Source organism: Falco punctatus, assembly GCF_963210335.1.
Source record: "Falco punctatus genome assembly, chromosome: 8".
Taxonomy (NCBI): Eukaryota; Metazoa; Chordata; class Aves; order Falconiformes; family Falconidae; genus Falco; species Falco punctatus.
The window spans coordinates 63252839-63271644 of record NC_137588.1 but is presented as its reverse complement, the minus strand read 5'-3'; the positions used below and the strand labels follow the sequence as shown (position 1 = coordinate 63271644).

The 18806-nt window shown below is 45.7% G+C and overlaps 3 protein-coding genes across 3 annotated transcripts in view; 1 reads left to right on the top strand and 2 right to left on the bottom strand.

Annotated features, from left to right (window-relative positions):
- The window catches only part of P4HA2 (prolyl 4-hydroxylase subunit alpha 2), an 82285-nt gene that overhangs the window by 41026 nt on the left and 22453 nt on the right, over positions 1–18806 (top strand). The window contains exon 17 of the mRNA XM_080400459.1: positions 2211–2705. The gene's annotated coding sequence lies outside the window, so the exon portion shown is untranslated. The remainder of the gene's footprint in view (positions 1–2210; positions 2706–18806) is intronic.
- Positions 2702–12445, bottom strand: LOC308068952 (uncharacterized protein). Its single transcript, XM_080400505.1, has 5 exons — positions 12325–12445; positions 11772–11812; positions 8975–9004; positions 8133–8261; positions 2702–6793 (listed from the first exon to the last, which is right to left on the bottom strand). Exons 3-5 carry the CDS (start codon positions 8975–8977, stop codon positions 6593–6595), a joined length of 333 nt encoding a protein of 110 aa, XP_080256631.1. The 5' UTR covers positions 8978–9004; positions 11772–11812; positions 12325–12445; the 3' UTR covers positions 2702–6592.
- Positions 15346–17255, bottom strand: LOC308068951 (uncharacterized protein; the record flags this gene model as incomplete). The annotated part of the gene is made up of 4 exons (XM_080400504.1): positions 15346–15477; positions 15984–16133; positions 16991–17014; positions 17109–17255. The coding sequence occupies 4 exons, from the start codon at positions 17253–17255 to the stop codon at positions 15376–15378; spliced, it is 423 nt and encodes a 140-aa protein (XP_080256630.1). The 3' UTR covers positions 15346–15375.

Below are 18806 nucleotides of genomic sequence, written 5' to 3'. Positions count from 1 at the left end.
CTGTGACCCAGCACGGAGTCATCGTGCGCTGGAAGGAGTTAGAGGCTCTGTCCTGTAAATGCCCCCAGTGTTACCCCAGCAGTGCTGTGCTGATTCTGCTTTTCTTATAAATATGGGCCAGATCAAATCTCCCATGTGTCTCAGACCGCATAGATGGCCACAAAATCTCTTAGCTAAAAATAAGGATTTACCCAAGCATGCTAATGTTCGTAAGAAAAGCTTCCTGAGCTGTTAATACGCAACAGCCCCTGTTAGCTGAACACTTGACCCATCTATTCTTATGTAAAGTCACAATGACTCGTAATTTGGGTTTAATTCTTTGGGGAATTTTATTTTGGGAAATTCTTCAAAGCTAGCACTATCAAATTGTTCCCTTCGCCCAGGCTTGGCCACAGCCAGGTTTGAAGCGACCCTTGCGTGTGGGATGTGCCCTGCTGGGGCCCTGTGTAAACACAAGTGCCACGGACCCATCTCGGGTGCCACGTAAACACACGCACAGCTCGAAAACCTTGCAGGGAGCGGCGTGGCTGATCGCATCCAGCTGGGCGAGCTGTCTGCCAGAGCATCGGCTGCAGATTGCAACTCAAATAGTGTGAGAAAGAGCATTCAGTGTTTGGGAGGGAGGAATTAATAGAATAGTTCAGTTGGAAGGGACCTGCAGTGATCATGTCCAACTGCCTGACCACTGAATTGTTTCCTAGAAACCAGCTTTCCTTTATTAAAAGTACTTCTAGTAAAAAAAAAAAACCCAACAACTTTAAAATATGCCAAGTAATATTAAAAACAAATTCCTTGTTAACAAAATCTCTGAATCCTCACCTCTGACTGATGCTCAGCCCTTGACAGCCTTTGAGGAGCTAGTGCAGTACTCGGGTCTGGGAGCAGTAGGTCAATGTGCCAGGGTGAAAAGGCAAAGTGGCAATTATAACTTATACAATAAAGAAAAATATTCTTCCACTGGACAAACCAAAGCATCAAATCATTGTGCTGTGTCGACATAGTAAGTTGATGCAATATCCTTTTGGAGAGTGGCAGGGAGATAGAATTGACCTTGTCTCCTTAGCATGTTACCTGTAGTAAATATAAGACATTTTATGTAGTTCTAGCAGCTTTTATAACTTCTGGTAAGGTTGCCCTGAGCTGAAAAGGCTGTGGGGTGTGATCTGAGTCATCCGGCAGTGGAAGCACACCTGAAACCCATGTTGTTTAGCACATCAAAGCAAGGCAGACCAGAGCCTGACTATTAACCCCGTTCCCCCCGAGAACATGGCTCACCTGAAGCCCTGCCTTGTTTCGCTGTTTCTGGAATATCAGGGGCACCGAGGACCTTCACAGGTGCATTGGCTTGTTACCAACAAAATGCTGTCTAACGCTTCCAGCAAAGGTAAGTTGTTCAGAGGCAAAGTGGCATGGTGCAGGCGTAGGAGCTTTCTGTGGGGCTGGCTGAGGCCGTGCCAGTGGAAACTGCTCTTCTCCAAGGGCTTTGTCTTGCCCTTTCCCAGCAGCTGCACTCCGGCGGTTCGTTGCGGGCCTGCAGCTGCATTTCTCGGCTTGGCTGGGGTTTACCTGTAAAAACTGGTACCAAAACTCTGTTAAAATGGAGTGCAAATTAAAATGGAATTTTACTTTCAAAAGCTGTTTTTTTGTTAGTATAAAAGAGATGTGCACCAGCTGCAAAGCAGTGCTTATGGAAACTGCTTGGAACCAGCTACAAGGCTTGTTGAAACTGTGTCTTACAGTCATGATGTTTTATGGCAGAGCAGCCGTTGCTTCTGCAAGTGTCAGTCATGAGCAAAGCTTTTCACATGATGTGCACCGCTCGTAGGCACGTAACTACCTGGTATGCTGCATTGTTAGATTGATCAACTATAACTTAAACTGCATTGCTAGTAGATAGTACTAGCTGTAGTGCTAATAGTTAGTACCCGGTATTGTATTTTAATGCATTTTAACTCCAAGAGGTGCTATTGTAATGGGAAAGCTGCAGAAGCAGAAGAGCTGCTGGGTAAGGATGTGTTCTGCAGAACTGAGAAGCTCAGTGAGTAACAACTGGGTAAAGGATGTTTCTGATGATTGATTCGAATCCTGGCAAGATCGCAGAACTAGAAGTTCATTTGAGCTTCTGGAAACTGCATTATACATTCTGCTGGATTGCCAGGCTGCAGAGCAGCCCTGATGCTGCAGGACCGACCCCTGCCCTGTGTTAGCAGACCGGCAGAGGACAAGGGCGAGGACCAGGCAGGTGCTGCAGTGAGACTCTGGTCGTGGCAGCATGACTTGGGAAGGACCCGATCCCTGGGATGCAGAATTCCTCACCCAGGGTTATCTATCCCCAGCCTTTCAGCAGCACTGCATTCATCTCAGAAACCAAAGTAAGTTCACTTTAATTTCATTTCATGATGCTTTTCCAGGAATAAAGGCTGGATGGCACAGGAAGCTGAGGCACAGCAATGACCACTGCCTGTGCTCTCAGCTCCTGCTGCTCTTCAACCGCAACCTTATCTCACACTTCTGTCTGAGGGAGGTCTCAGTGTAGAACACCTCTTTCTTTTTTTATTTTCTAGCTAATAAGCCTTCCTTTATAACTTCATAACAGCTAAAATACTTCTTAAACCTCTTCCATCATAGGCTGTGATTTTCGGTAAATGATCGCAAGTGACTCTGCTCTGGGTATAGCATCTTGTCGACAAAAAGGAAGGGAAAAGGTAAGCTCATTTCCATCCTGTGATTTGGAGACTGCAAGATACATCTGTAGCCTTCTGGCCACCAGGAAAACGATTTGCACCTGTGGCTCTAGCTGCTGAATTTTTTCGTGATTTATTTGAATGACACGATTTTTGAAGGCAATATTTAAGCTGAGGGAGATCAGCCGTTACTTTGGTATGTTTGATATCACGAGCAGGTTCTGAGAGGGTCGTGGCTTTTCAAGAGTAACGTGTCTGGATTTATGGAGACCATAAGGCATGGGTTACTGCTGACCTGGCAGCGAGCTGGGCAGGTCAGACCCCATGCTTATTGAGAGGGGATTGCTGGTGGCCCGGCTCGGGGAGGTGACACGGCTGGGTGACGCTTTTACAGATAGCTGAGGGGGAGAAAGGCAGGGACAGGACTTCCCCGTTATTTCTGGTTTATTTGTTTGCTCGTGGTAGGTGGTTAAAGCTGTACTCAGTCAGGGAGGTTCCTCCTGAGTTCTGGCCTGCGCTGAAAGTTTAGACCCTGCCATGAGGATGGAGTGGGAACATTTAATTGCAAGTAATAAAAATCAAAAAAGCTTGCATGTGAGGTGTATCACAGATAACATACGTCTTGAGATATGAGAGCACAGTACTTATGGAAGTTGTTAGAACGAAGATTGTACTGCTGCCAAGAGTATTACATCCAGATTTCTTTTTTTTTTTTTTCCATTGCCTTTGAGAATACTCAGAGCATTGCACTTAAAAAGCTTCAAGGTCTGGATGAAGATTCAAATAACTTAGGAAATTGGATATAGAGAATTGGGATTGGTTCAGGGTTGTCTCTGACCAGAATTAGTTTGGGTTCCTATAGATCTCAAATCTTTGGGAAATAAATTCTTTTATACCTTTTTACATAAGGTCAATGTCAGTGGTAACCGTACTTGTAGTCTATGAATTACTGATGGGCTGTTAGCTCAAACGAAAGATTTAATACTTGCTGTTTCTTCCGTTGACTTTTTTTAATATGGTATTTTAAAATTATTTTTCCATTCTGTCTCTTAGTGCAATTATTATTAGAGAAGGCCGCGGCTTCTTTTAATAAGAATATATTCTTTGGCCACGACAGCTCATGGCATTCGTGACTCAAGGATGTGGCTAGTTACTCTGTGTATCTTTAAAAAAAAAAAAAAGAAGCTTGAAATATTTCAGCTATGATAAACAAGTACTGTAACCTCAGTGCCTGTTGTATTTCCTCACTCTGATCTGATAGAATCGTGGGAATAAATAATTTACGTGCTGAAGTTATCTGACTGTGTTACCTTTGGGTCGAATCCTGTGGGCTGGATCTGTGCGAGTCTTCTCTCTGATACAGCTGAGAGCAGGAGGGCTTCAGCAAGCAATTTCAGATTGTATCGGTAATCACCCTAAATTCTGCCGCTGCCTTTTTCCACAGAAGAATCAACATTAAGTGTAACCTGTGTCAGAGTCTATTTTTAAAAACTTTGCCCAGCTTTGGTAGTTCTATCGTAATACGTACTCTGATATCTTGAAAGATGCTGGGGTGCGAGGACAGTATTATTTTTTTCCTTGTTTGTAAGTTTTGCTTGGTTGTTTCACCCTGTAGAGGTATGAGGCATAGCAGAGTGTGGCTTTGATTTTGAGGAGTTTGTGGATGACTCGAGTAAAACCCTGTGACTAAAGTAAAATCACAGATAAATAAAATTAAACAGTGAATTTCAAGAATGAAAAATATTGGAAGATGTCCAGTTTAAAAGTGGTTTGTTTGAAGCCTGGTGCTTTTTAAAGTCTTCTGGAATATGAGCAAATTCAGGTATTACTCAGCAGCTGCTCTGAGTGGAAGGTTAGTAGTTGCTTGTATTTACGGTATGTGCTGTGAATAATTGAAGTACAGTAACTCAGGAGGTTTGTTTCTTTGTGGAGGTGCCGTCCCTTCATGCACAGCCACAGAAATTCATCCTTTTCCTGGTTGTTGGAATATGCCACTTCAGGACCCTGCTGCAATTCAAATCATGTTGGTACTTCAGATGTTTTCGTAGGCTTTGAGCTCTGCTAATTTATCATTTCATTTCAATTTTCAAAGATTGCTGTGATGTGGGGTTTCCAAAGGCTCACCTTGCATGGGATGCAGAAAGATGCAGACAGCTAAGCCAAGACCTGTACCACCTCATCTCTGCTGCTGTTTTAATCTGGAGATGCCTGATGATTCGGGGCCTTCTGAGCATGCTAGAAAACTACTTAAATTTGGAATGAAGCATGAAAATAGGACAGTGTTTTTTCTCCAAGTGACTTATAAATGCTGTGTCTCTTTCTCCTTTTTACCATCTTTTAGTCAGCTGCAAAAATCAGTTCTGATATCTTGCTCTAGACAGGATATTTGTTAATGATTATGGCATTATGGGAAACCTTCTGGTCTGTGTGTGTATATGGATTGTACCTGGCTTTAGCTGTCTGATAAATCCTACATTCATGACAAGCCATTTCCATGGTCATTAGTGACTTCAACACAAATCCTTGACCAAAACCCACAGACATTGGGTAGGCTGTGAGTACAAGAGTGGTGAAGCACTCGAGATAAGGTTTATCTTACAAACAGGTATCTGTGATATTTCTAAGTTAGAAGGACCATCTGATGACTGCATCTTGTTTTATCATAGCAGTTTCAAATTCCTGTCTCAGTCATTTGCTGGGATTAGAAGAACTACAGATTTTTAACTAATACCAGCTAGATTCATTATGGTAGGTGCCAGTTGTCTTTTGGCTCAATTTTATGGCAAACTATTTCTGTCTGGATTCCCCCAGCTTCTCTTAAGTGTTGAGGACAAAACCCTTGAAATCTGTGGTGCCTGTGAATCCAACTGTGTCGCTGCTGCCTGCACACATGGAAATAGGCATCAGGCAAGCAACCTTGGGGGGGGATCCATCATCCAGGACCTCTTATGTCTGTTATCTTGGTATTGTTATTTCAGACTGAGAGAACTAGTATTGCTGTGTCCAGAATTGCTCTTAATCACTAGTCGTGATAGTCTGCATTTGAAAAAAATTTTTCCCTTTTAAATCTCTGCTTAAGACTTGCCTGTTTTGCAAAGATACAAATATACATCAGAAAAAGAGCATCTGGCACCTGGTGATTTATGCAGAGCGTTGTGAGGTCTCGTGCAAGGAATGTTATGCTCTGTATCTTTTTTAAAGCATGTGATTCGGCATCTGTTTGGATCCAGTCATAAACTGTATAAATGCTGTATACTGAAAAAAGCTGAAAAAGCAAAAGCTTTTTTTCAGGCAAAAAAGCTTTTTCAAAGCAAAGGAAAAGCTTTTCAGTATGCTGGGAGAAGGGACCGTGACCAAAGTGGGAAGCCTGTGAGACGTCAAGGTTTATTTGGTCAGGTTCATGTTAAAATTCATTGTAAACCAGTAGAAATTAAACCCAAGGATTTTAGTGCTGGCGGGTTAAAGCAGATGGTGCGAACGATGGGTGCTGGGTCCCCTCCCTCCCCAGGGGCTGCCATTGTGCTGGGTCCCGTAAATCCCCACTGACTGTCCCAACCCTCAAGGCACCTGGCAGCACCCACCTGCGGGAACGTTTCCTGGCCCCAGTCCCCAAAGCGTTTGAATGGTCTCATGGTCTGTGGGTCAGGGTTGGGTCTTTTGTGCAGATCCGCCCCCCCACCCCCTTCAAGCCTTACTAGGTGTCTCTGGTGACACAGCGACATTTCACATTTGGTAACTGCATGACGTAAATGACGATACTTGGCCATGCTTGTCGTACAAAACTTTAAGTGCTGCGTACAGTTTTAATTCACTTGCTTGCATTAACACTTGGCAAAAATCCTAATTTGTTACAGCCATTTCTCCCCCCCACTTCCCCCCAGCCTCCCCGCTGCCCGGGCAGCTCTTCTCTAGAGCAAGCCTTTGCGGTGGTCCCACGGGTCAGGGCAGCTGCATTTGCTGTCCAGGAAGAAATTTGACTCATTTCTCACGATGTTGCTGCAGTCCTGCTTCTCGTTGACCCATCTCAAGAATTCTTTCAGACTCTCTTTAAATTGTGAGAAACTTGTTTTTGCTGTGTCTGAGCAGCTTTTGTCATTGGATGAAGATTTCTAAGAGAAAAGAGTAGATACTGATGTATGTGTTATGGAGGAATTCCACCCAAATGCTGCACATTATTTGTGGCTCCTCACCTCACTGGGATGGAGGATGAAGCTGGCTAGCTGGCCCTCACCAGCCCCAAACCACTGCACACAATTCTTAAAAATCATGAGTCAAATAAGTCAAATCCAAATAGCAAAGTCTTTCATGGTACTGCAGATTTTTCTGGGTTGTTTTTTGGGGGCAGGGGAGTTATCTGCCAACCTGGAAGCAGGGAAGTCAGGTCAGAACATTTCTCTCGTAATATGCAAATCCTGGGGACGGAGAGGGACTGTGGGATGCCCCCAGGATTCCAGCAACATCGTGCCACATTCATTCTTAGCACTGAGCAGAAGAGGATCCAGTTGCAGCGGGGTGGAGCTCAGCAGGCATTTGGTTCGGTGGCAGATTTAGACATGGATTCTTCTGCAACCTGCAGTAGTTAGCAAGCTGATGCACGTCTGGTTTTCCCTAAAGCCTGCTTCTCTGTTCCAGGGAAGTGTCTAAGCACAGTCATTGCTGCGAGTACAGCCACTGGGTGAACACGTGCAAACCTCGTTTTCAATCCCCTTCTTTTCTCTCTCTATCTCTGTTTTATATTGAAAAGGCAGATTCTTTCTCTGCAGTATTCCTGGTCTGTATCTTTTCTGCTGTGTGTTGCCCTGTTCTTCCTGAAGGACAAGCTGTACAGGTCATTATTAATTGCACCTAATAAATTATCGTCGTTACTGCATGTCTAAATGAACTATATTCATATAGTCCATATAAGAATTAATTTGTGCATGATAGACAAACCTCAACATCCTTCCTTGAGGCTGCAGCTGGCCCAAAATTACGAAGGAGGAAGCATTTCTTTGCTAACAAATCTCAAAACTCTGAACTAGAATTTACCAAAAAGTGAGCAAGATGTTAAGTGACAGGTGAAGTTACTTAACAACTTCCATTGCTGTTTCCTTAATTATTACATTTAGAGAAATTAACTTTTAGGGAAGCTTGATGGTTTCTTTTAAATCACAAGAACAGCTCCTGATGTTTTCTCAGCATATCTTTAGGTTCATTTAAAGATTCATGCCCTGTTCTCCATCCTGTGCAAAAACACAGGTGATGGCACCGGTGCAGCCCAGTAGGTGCAGCAGCATTGCCCAGCTGGAGAAAGGGCTGTGGCTTTCCACCGGCTGGGTTGCTCCACATGTGTCCGAGAGAGCCACCAGGCATTTGAACCACATCACCCCGATGTAAAAAAAACTGGATTAATGGATAACTACCGGAAAATATTTGAAACTCAAAATCCAAAAAATAGTAAAAGCTTACCTTCAAAATGGAACACTTCTTTTCTAGCTCTTCCATATCTTTTTCAACTGTCTTCATACACGTCCATTTGGGTATCCTTTTTAGTTCGTGAATAAATTTTTCTGTGGTTTTATGTGCACAAGTTGGGTTCTAGGAGAAAAGGGAGAGCAAATAGTGTTCTAGCTTGCAGCCAGAAAGCTTTTATTTCTAAGAAGAACTGTTGATAAATCATATTGAATATGCCAACTGGAAATCTTAACTTCTTAGATCTGATTTCCTTTTTATACCTTCTTTTAAGAATTGTTATAAGGACAGTCTTCATAACTATTATAGCTGGAAACTTTGCAATAAAAATGGTTCAGTTTCTGTCAGTGCTGAATGTGACAACACTGGGAATTTGATTCAATTCCATCTAAATCAAGGAGTGATTTCATTTTTTGTCTTTGCCTTGGAAGTAGGACACTTCCAGAGAACTGCTTTAACTATTTCTCTTTATATTCCCAGTCATTTGGAGACCAGGCTTTACAATCACCAACAGAAATTTCTCCAGAAAAGCATTAAAAATAACCAATACAAACTGAGGCAGGGCATGCTATTAATTTTTGTTAGCGATTAGGTTGGATTATTAGCCATATTGACATAATCTTTTAAAAACAGGACACTATTGATATTTTGGGACAGCAAGAGGAGCACAGTTGCCGCCAGGGCAGGAATGAGGTGGAGCCCAGCTGGCAGTCCCATCTCAGCGAGCATCCTGCATCTTGCCTTTACATGTCCTCAGACCTGCTATACCAGAGCTTACATTTTACGTTCCTTTTGGAGACTCCGACTGATAATAATAGAATAGGAAATTAGTTTCTTACCATTATGTGAAGCGGTTCGGATAACTGCACCTGAAAACAATAGAAATTCATTAGTTACAAATTTGAAACCATCTCAAAAAGTGAATCTGGGGCAGAGGAAGTAGAAAATTATTTACTTTTATGGATTCATTTTCAGCGTCAAGTAAGCAAAGCATTTCATCGATTATTGTGTGTTTAGTCTTGTTCTGTGGATGTGGCATTTCCTTCAGAGGAAGAAATGAACTGGATACCCCGGAGCTAAACAGTAAAAACAGATGAAGATACATTTTCAAGGTGCTGTATTGGAGAGCTTGATCGTTTTTATCTGAAATGGGCTTTGAATTCAAGCTCACCTCTCTCGGCAGATGCTGAGCTCGCTTATATAGAGCAGCTGAGTAAGTGCAGGATGTGATTACTATCTTATCTCATTCATAAATCATTAAAATAGGAAAGCAACAAGTTGTGCCGTCATATTAGCGGCATATCTGATTTTAGAAATATTCTTGATTAATGTTCTGGTAAACTTCCTAAAGCCTCTAACTCCAGAGCAGTGCTTCAACTCAAGCAAGAGCAATGTCCAAGGGCACTGGTGATGTACAAAGGTATCATGAAAGAAGAACATTAATATCTGAATAAATTATTCTACTCGTAGTAACACAGCCATGAAGCTGACTGTTTCCCATCAGATGAGACTACATCATGTATTGCTGTAAATTACGGCAGTTCAAAGATTTTAGTGCCTCTGGAGCCAATATCAGCTGAAGATGGAGCCCGTAGGACCTAATCAATCATCTACATCTTTACAGCACCCGTGGGCAGGCGTGTGGGAGCAGAGGGGTACACAGACACGTACAGTTGCAAAACTGACTACTTTTCTATGGCAAGTATCTTTTCTTTGACCTGAAAAGAAAACAAAAGGCTGTTTGTTCATTGTAATTAGTAAGTGTGAGGGCTGGATCTTACCCTGGTGTAATTGATTTTTATGGCAGTGCTGTGCAAATCTCAGCTGGTAACTGCAGCTTCTCATTCCTGGGGAGTGGGGAATGTTCATCGCTTCCTTGAGGATACTTTGACCCTTACGTAGTACTTCACAAAGGTAGTAAGGTGCTTTGTGTTCCGTGCACATAGGAACGTGTCCGTAGGTGGGGAGAAGGGCTGGAGGGACAGTGGAGCATTGTGCGGCAGCGTGTCAAGGGGGCTTTAGGGGGGGACCCTGGCATGCCTGCAGGAGGGGGCCAGGCTTTCCTCAGCTTTTGGGGGAGCTGTGGTTCTCCCCAGCGCATTCAGCTAAGAGCAGAGCAAACACGAGGGAGCTCCCTCCTAGATAACTGTATTTGAACAGCAAAATGGCCTGGGTGAGTGCAGAGCCGGGGATTAGATAACTTTAAGATAATGCAGCTCTAAAGAAAAAAAAAAAAAAAGTCTGTTTTGTTCCACGATGGATGGCAATTAATATTGCAGCAAATGAAATAAGTGTCATCACGGGGGCTCTCAGTGAGGGATTATTTCTGGCCACCAAGAAAAGGGAAATCGCTGATTGTCAGCGCAAGTGCCAACCGCAGCGGCAGCACAGAGGAAGGGTTTGTAACCGGCCTCAGGAGCTCCTGGTGCCTCACCTCATCCTGCTCAGAGCAGCTCAGCACCACTCCAGCAGCGAGCTGCGAGGAAGCCCGCTAAGAGTGCCAGCAGAAATATGCTTGGCAAGAGCTGTTTGGAAGGGGTTAGCGAGGAGCCAGGCTCTCAGCCAGAGCACATCAGCACAGAGCTTTGCAAATATCCCTGTCAACCTGTGCCAGCTGAGGGTCTGGCCTAAATATGGTCCAGTTTCTATTCTAAACCTCTTTTTGATCTTTACGTATGGTATTTCGCAGAAAATGTCTGACAGTGCAGAACTAGCAAATGGATTTTACCAGATTTAATTAGGGGAAATCTTTACTGTTGAGTCAGGGATACATTTCACTTTGGATACTCATCTAAATGTAATATGAAAATTTGAGACTGGATGATGTTTTAAATTACTTGTCTAGGTATGTTTTGGGTTGTCCCTACTAGAAAATGTAAGTCTGCATGTTAACTGTGACCATGTTATTCACAGTTCATTTAACTTCACTAGTTTGCAGAGCAGGTGTTTACCTTTTCCAATGCTATGTGAAAGGTACTTGTAGCAACAACCACATGGGAAATGATTGTCATGGCTGTGCTTTGCAGCCCTGCTTTCTCTCACCCCTCTGATGAGAGGCCTGAATCATCCCCTCAAAGGGCAAATTTTAGTATCAAACTGCTCTTGGTTCTCTGGTGTCCAGGCTCCCTCCTTTCCCAACCAAGCTGTTGGGAGACCAAGTAACATTTGGCACCTGCAAGCTCTTTTCAGCTGACAGCCTTAGGTAGAGTTGATTAAAATGAGTCACTAAAATGTGCTAAACTGGCACACCAAAAGATAAAAAAAACCAAATACAAAGCTCTCTGTACTTTCTCCTGTGTAAACGTCAGTATTTCTTGGTAACACCAGGGAGTCTGTTCTGCTCCTCACGCCTGGAGGTGGGAGAGAAGAGGGCAGGACAGCCCGTCCCCTTTACCTTCTCCCACCTCTGCCTGGATCATTCGCCCCAGGGGAAGCTGCTGACAAAAGGTTCAACCACGTCTTACTGTGTACAAGGATTTAATAACCAGATCCACCAGATGCAAGCCACTGTTTGTTTGGGCTGTATGTTCATCTAAGCATTTAGGCAAATACTGACACCCACTAAATCTGTTCATTGAATGATTTCCACACCAGATACCATTTGGAGCAACATGGCTCCTTTTAGTACTCACCCACCTGGAAAACATACCCTGGTTTAGCATCAAATGGCTTTAAAACTGTTGGAGAGAAGTAGCAAGATGTTATCAAGACAGAAGCTGAAAGAAGGCAGCTCCCCGGACCACGCACAGGGTGCGCCTCCGCAGTGCTGCGGGGGCTGGGTGTAGGGACCGAGTCCTCGTACCCGTGTGCTGGCTCCTGCTCGTGGCCAGCGGCTTCTTGCGTGCACAGTTGCAGCCACACTGTTTTGCTTTTAGCTCTTTCTGTAATGAAAGGCAAGAATCTGCTGTACTTTATTCAACCCGTTGGATCGATAGCCTTTTGGTAACAAGAAGGTGTTTTATAACAAAGATGTTATAAACAGGACTGCTCATATATGTAACCAGCTAAAGAGTTTCCAAGGGTGTTGGCAGAGGGAGTTTTGAGAAGCTGGGATAAGCAAGCAAGCACACAATTCCCCAAAGCAGTGAAAAATAACGAACATGAAAGACTGGGGGTTGTACAAAGAGGGGTGCATTTAGCGGGGGCGCTGAGGCACGCAAGCCCCTTTCCAGGCTCGTTCAGAAAATACCTTGCCTGAAGTCTTCCTTCTCCTTTCCGTGACGCTTCTGAGCTCTTTGGAGTGATGCTGAGAAAAGCTGATGAAAAGGCTGAGCGGGTACCAGCCTGGCAGCCCCCCCGCCGCCTCCTGGCTCGCGCCGTGGGTCCCGGACCGGAGGGGCGTGCGGCAGACGAGGGCTGCCACCTAGGGAGCGGCCACCGCCAGCTGCAGCCCGCTGGCTGCTCGCTCGCTGTCGGAGGGGAAACACTCGCTACACCTCAGCGCATCCCGGCTGTGCGCAGTCCCTGGAGCAAGGAGAGCTGCCTGCTCCTGATTTACCACAGCCCGAGAGCCTGACGAGCTGCCCGGATCAGATGACCTGGTTTATAGCGACAGCAATTTTATCTGTATTTGCATTTTAACAAGTGGCAGGGAAGGTAGCGTCTGGGGGTACGTGTGCCTGCCCTTCCCCAAGCACCTGGCAGTGATGATGCTGGGTTCAGCCTGCCCGAAGGGAACCATTTTCCAGCCTTCCTTCCCCACCACGCGCATCCACAGCATCTCCCTGTGCTCCCGGCCTATGGCTCTATCTCCCTCAGAAGTTCTGTGCTGACAAATGCAAAACCTTCTTTGGAAGTGAGCTGCGCCTTTTGCCATGCCTTCCCCTCGCATCCCACAGCCTGTGGCCCCTTCCCTCCTTGGAAGGCTGTGACTGTTCCTCTCGTTTGCCCCCAATTCCAAACAAGAGAGTGGCTTCGGATGCAGCATGTTGGATTGTGATCCAGCTCTCCAAAGAGCTTTCAGGCTTTGAGTTGGAGGTCAGTAACTGCCCTTCAAGAGCAGCTTTTGAGCAGGCTGTGTGCTGCTCTGGGGGAGGTGGGAGTGGGGCGTCCCTCGGCTCTCACGTGAGGCTTTCCTGGACTGGCAACGCGGGCACAGAAGGTACCTGCTGTCACCCTCCCCCTCACCGCTCGCAGGATGAGCTGCTTTGACCTAAAGCCACTAAAAACGTTGAACCTCTTTCTGTGCACTCTGTATGTTTGTAGGAATTGGTTGAAGCTTTATTCTTGGTTATTTTGGGGAGGCAGGGTGACGATGACTGAACCTACTGTTTGGTTTTGTTTTCTTTATGTTCACATGATGACTACTGTCTGCCTTCCCCTGCCCTCAAAAAACTCTTCTTCAGGTGTTATTAAAAATATTACCTAATTCTTCAAGCACGTTAGTTGCCTTAAGGAATCCCTGCAGATTCCAGCATGGATTTCCCTGCCTTTTCAACCTGCCCTTTCCTGCAGGCAGCGTGGTGTTCGGGGGATCCCACAGGCACACCACAGCTTGCACAAGCACTGCCCCCTGCTCAGCTCTCTGTGAATCATGGTATTTAGGGAATTTTTTTCCAGGTGCTCAGTGATGCCTGCAAAAACACATAAAGATCACGGGCTAGGCTAGGATTGCTTCCTGAAGGTGAAATTTGGGTGGGAGAATCCCCTTGGAGGGGAAGGTGTGCTCCAAACCACCCTGATGGTCCATGGGGTGGCGGATGCAGCTGCAGAATGGTGCTGCTGCCTCATCCCAGCCCTAAATAGGAATTTTATGGCTGTTTGATAGATGTTTGATTTCTTCTATGTGGGTGAATCGAAAGATTCAGAATATCTGAAATCAGAATGTCTAACCAGGTGGAAAAGGGGAGATGCTGCCATGAGATGTCCACTGTGAAGTGAGAGCAAAGAAAGAAACAAAATCCTAACTCACTATTGAAATGTTTGCTTACCCAAAATTGCTTAAGTTATTTGCTTACCCAAATTTGAAAACACAAGTGGTCTTGGGTGGTATCTGGACCTCATGGTGATCCTCTACACAGGGGTGTCAGTCATCCATAGACTATATAATCAACTTACATGTTTTTTAATATAATAACCTCCTGAAGCTGTCAAAATCTCACTAGTAGAAGACCCTGATTTGATCAGTCTAACTTTTTTTAGATAGAATATTCCTTAAATCACCATAAACCACACAAAACTCAGTAAGAGTCACACCTTTGAGCAAGAGATTTATTTCTGCATAGATTCTGTTAGAGTTCAGTTACATTTCAGAGTTCTACATACAAGTTTCCCAAATTTTTAACTGTAAAAAATGTATAAGCACTGTGTCAGCAACACAGAGCTGTAAGAACAGTCATGTTTTCACGATTTGCACCTCGTATTTTTGACATTTTAAAATTATTGTCACTGTGTTCATAGCATGGCAATGTTCTTCAGTTAATACAAGTACTTAGGCATAATTTGAAAAGTAAGAGTTGCATCCTTTTACAAGACTTTCTTCTGAAAATGCCCTTAACCTCCTAAAGAGATGTGAAACTCCTCTGAAGGCATCTGAAAACTTCAGCTGCAGCAGCAAAATGCTGAAATAGCCAGAGTGTAACAGCATCAAAGCATATTGTATGAAGACTTGGTTTGGTTGAAAATAAAAGGAATATGGTGTGTGCCAGGCTCTCAGCCATCAGGCTTTGTTTAGGCAGTTTATCCCTATGGGGCACCCGTAAGGCTCAGTGAGAATAATTTTTGCATTCATAGGCTCTAATTGGGGATGAGCTCTGCCTTAACTCTGCGAGCAGTCCTGTCAAGGGTTCGCTAAGGTTTGGCATCTTGAAGAGCCACCGTTGGTCGTGCCTGCGGGTGGCTCAGGGGAGCTGAGGCCAGCAGCTGGTGCTGGGTGGCCCTGATGGCCTCGTCCCCATCTCAGGGTGGCTCCGTCCCAGAGCCCTGGGGCGGTGGCATGGGGCAGTGTGCTAGAGACATAGTGTGGCTGCAGCCCCAGCCGGGACCCACGGGGTTCCTCCTCACACACCACTCAACAGCAGGTTCCTAAAGTAAATAGATACTGCATGTCTTCATTATAAAAATAAATAATTTGAAATTTCTGCAATATATAAATATATAATAAATAAATAAATATGAATAGATAAATAAATAAATAATAGCTCCCAATAGCCTTGCTTGTTGGAATAAGGATATGCACATGAGGATATGCAAAGTTCATCTCCCAGCAGCTGGACCAGGGGTGCTTCAAACTTCTTGAAGACTACTCTGTTTTGTCCAGAAGGTTATTGTGATTCAGGAACCTTAAGAAATATTCCAAATTTCCAAAAAAACCCTCCTCTTCCACTGGCTTCCAGTTCTGTGGCTTGGGGGAAGACAGAAAGGAAAACAGTTGAAAGAAGAGAATCTGGGCACACAAATCCCATTCTGTTCCCTGACTGTAGTTTTTTTCTTAATAATGAATTTTAAGACCACGAAGTCTCTGAGGAAGATAATGGGGTAGGAAAGCAGAAGGAACGTGTTGCAGGTTGCAGCTAGTGCAGCCATCCCCCAGCGAGAGCAGTCCCAGGTTGGGGCAGCAGCTGGGGGGTCTGGTCCCCATCTCTACGGGCACCTCTGCCAAATGGTGGATGGACTTTCTTTTAGCGAGAGGACTTTGGGAAGAGGTGAGCAGAGCAGAGGAGGCACCAAGGCCATGGCCAAGTGACAGCTGCTGGCTGGAAGCTGCTCCCATCAGCCACCCGACTGGGAGGCAGCTCTGTGCTTTGGTCAGGCACTTGTTCTCAGTGCCATCAGGACAAACACCTCAGTATTATTCGTGGTCAGCTAAACAACATAAAATAGTGAGCAGAAAATGCAACACAAACATACCATCAACCTGAGGCATGACTTTTCATCAGCTTGGATTTTCTGCAGATTATGCACTATTAGTGTCTTTGAAGTATTTTTGTGGCTTTTTAGGGCTTCAATAAATCCTTCCAGATAGGTGGTTAAATTCCCTTCCATCTCCATCATGCTCTTCTGCAATAACAAAGCATAGTTGTTTCTGTCTTTTCTGTACTGTATGGCTGGCACAGGTTGTATCACGGTAATGCAATTAAAATGCCTACTACAAAAAATAATATTGTGCAATAATATGAGGCCAAAAATTTATAGTAACTTTGGACACCTTAAGAGTAGGGAACCAACTCTGCAACCCAGTGCTCTGCTGAAAGCTGATGTTACCTTTGAAAGCTACAGAGCGAGGCTGTGGAGGTGGAACTGGGCAGGATTGGGCACCATTTGCTTTTTAGTTGCCTCCTTAGCAGCGCCCAGGCACGGGAAGGCAGTGATGCTGAGCTGCACCTCCAGCCCTGCCCCCTGCTCCTTGCCCCCCTGAGCCCGCCGCTGAAGCACGCTGCCCTTGGCTTCAGCAGCGCGGGCATTGCTCCCCAGAAGGGCTGGGGGGGACAGCCTGTCCCCGCGCCCCCCAGGGCAGGGGGATGCCTGCCTCCAGCTGGCTGCAGAGATGGTCACTTCTGCCTCCGTGCCCCGTGACGGGCAGGGTAGCCAGCGCTGGCACGGCGTTGCTGCAGGCAGTAGCCCGAGCACTGGTTTCCCAGGCAGATGGCTTTGCCTTGGTGGCAATGGAGGGAGGAGGATTTGCCCTGGGGGAGCCGAGCATCACTTCCCAGCACAGCTCAAGTCCCTCCAGCCCAGTGCTCCCGCAAAGCCCATGAATGGCTCGGTTGCCATCCAAGACCTGTCTTAAGAGCATAAAAGCTTGCAGGCATCCTCAGTGGGCTTGGACAAGGGCCACTTTCCCCTTCCAGCTTGAAAAGCACAGTAGCTGCACAGCAAGCACACAGCATTGGAATGTGAGCCAGACAGTGTCTTACCAGAGGTGGGATTTTGCTGCTGCCCTGAAAGAGATGGATAAAAATGATAAATGATAACATAACAGGTTCTCCTCTAGCGCAAAAAGTCTGATGTGTGGCACAAAGAAAGTGGAACAACCTTAGAGTTAGAGCTTAGTGTCTGAACCTCCTCAAGGGTCTCCTGGATGAGGGAGCCAGTGATGCAGTCTGTTCCCATGGTGTGTAGCACGGGGGACGTGAGGCACAGCGCTCCGAAGGACAGCAAAACTGCAGCCAGGCTCAGCATCGTGGTGAAAGCGCTGCGCTCCCCTCCTCGGACTGAGCATGACTCCTGGCTTCCTCTTATATGGGCTCTCTTGCAAGGAAATGATTAATAGCTCACCACAAATATGCCTAAACTGAAGGCGAGTAGTCACCTGCACAATGGAAGCTGTTAGTTTCTTATCTGACTGAGGAAACTATTTCTAAAATAAGGGTTCCCCCAGCAGTTCAGTAGGAGCTACGTAATTCAGATACTTGAGCCCATTCTGATTTTAGATGCTGATGCATTTTTATGAACTGATCTTGTCTAAAGATTGGTACAAGATAAGCCAAGGCTACATAAATGGCTCTCAGGTCTTGACATTCACATTCACCCCACTTAATATTACAATTACACTAAATAATACTCACCTTGACGAACTAATGCTCCTGCCTCGCTCTGTGTGGTTGTCATATGGAACCACATGAATAACCTGATGCTCACATACAAATGACAAATTTGGGAGCCCTTCTGAGCCCCAGCGGTGCGAAGGACCAGCCCGGGGCTGCCGGGGCAGCTCAGCATCTCACCAGGGCAGCAGAGCTGCTCCTTGGCTGCTCTTTAAGGAGCATTTGCCCAGTTTCTGTCCTCTGCTGAGGAGGCTGAAACCATTTGGCCGGTACCTCCATACACTTCATCTGCAGGAAGTTTGGGTGATGGGGGTGCATCCCACTGATGATGGTTCTGGCAGAACTGCTCCTCAAGCTCCGGGTGGGTGCTGGGGTGGCCGTGGTTGGTGCTGGGCATGCAGAGCCCTCTCCTGCCCCCCAGCCCTGCAGAGCCCGCTGGGGAGGGGAGCAGGGCTGCCTTTGGCCCCTGGCCCTGCTGCACAGCTCCCCTGTGCTCACAGCAAGAGGAATGAAAACTGTGCCAGGATTACGCCTGCAAGACATCACTTCTTCACTATCCAAAAACTCAGAATTTTTTGTTCATATATTTTTCTGTAATTTAAAGTTTGCTATTTCAATACAGCAGGAGTTTTATTGTCTAATTAACATCCTTTAATGTGCATTAGGTTTTCCTACCCTTAAAGACAATCTGGTGGTACATAGCTGTAGTGACTGTTTTGTTTGAGGTGCTCCTTCTCCCCTGAGGCAAAAGCTGGCGAGCCACCCACACATGTGCCATCCAAGCTGATGAAAGCCCAGATGCTGCTTTTCCTACACTCATGTGGTGTTTTCCTACTGGTCCCTGAGCTGATGTTGCACAGAACATGTATTATAACTCCAGCGCTTGCCCTGCATGATATTAGTTACATCAGGAGCTGCTGCCGTGTTAGCTACAAACCAGGTCTTGGAGCTGCTGCTGGGCACCTCCCTCCCCTGAGGAGCAGTCTTGTTCAGTCGTTTGCTTTCAGTCATTTTGCTAATTGTTTGGTGAGTTTGGCATCTTCCCCACCGTTCCCTGCAGCTCGGTTCAGGAGCCTTTGCTGGATGAACCGCCGGGGAAGCAGGAGCCCGGTGCCAAGCAGACCGTGCTCCCTTGCCTGCCTGCCCCGACCCCGCTGGCGCAGTAGTTTTCCTGCCTTGTTACAGT

Coding starts and splice junctions, on each gene's coding strand:
- LOC308068952 (XM_080400505.1), bottom strand. Junction 6,794..8,132: donor AGAAGTGTTCCATTTTGAAG/GTAAGCTTTTAC, acceptor CTTTTCTCTTAG/AAATCTTCATCCAATGACAA.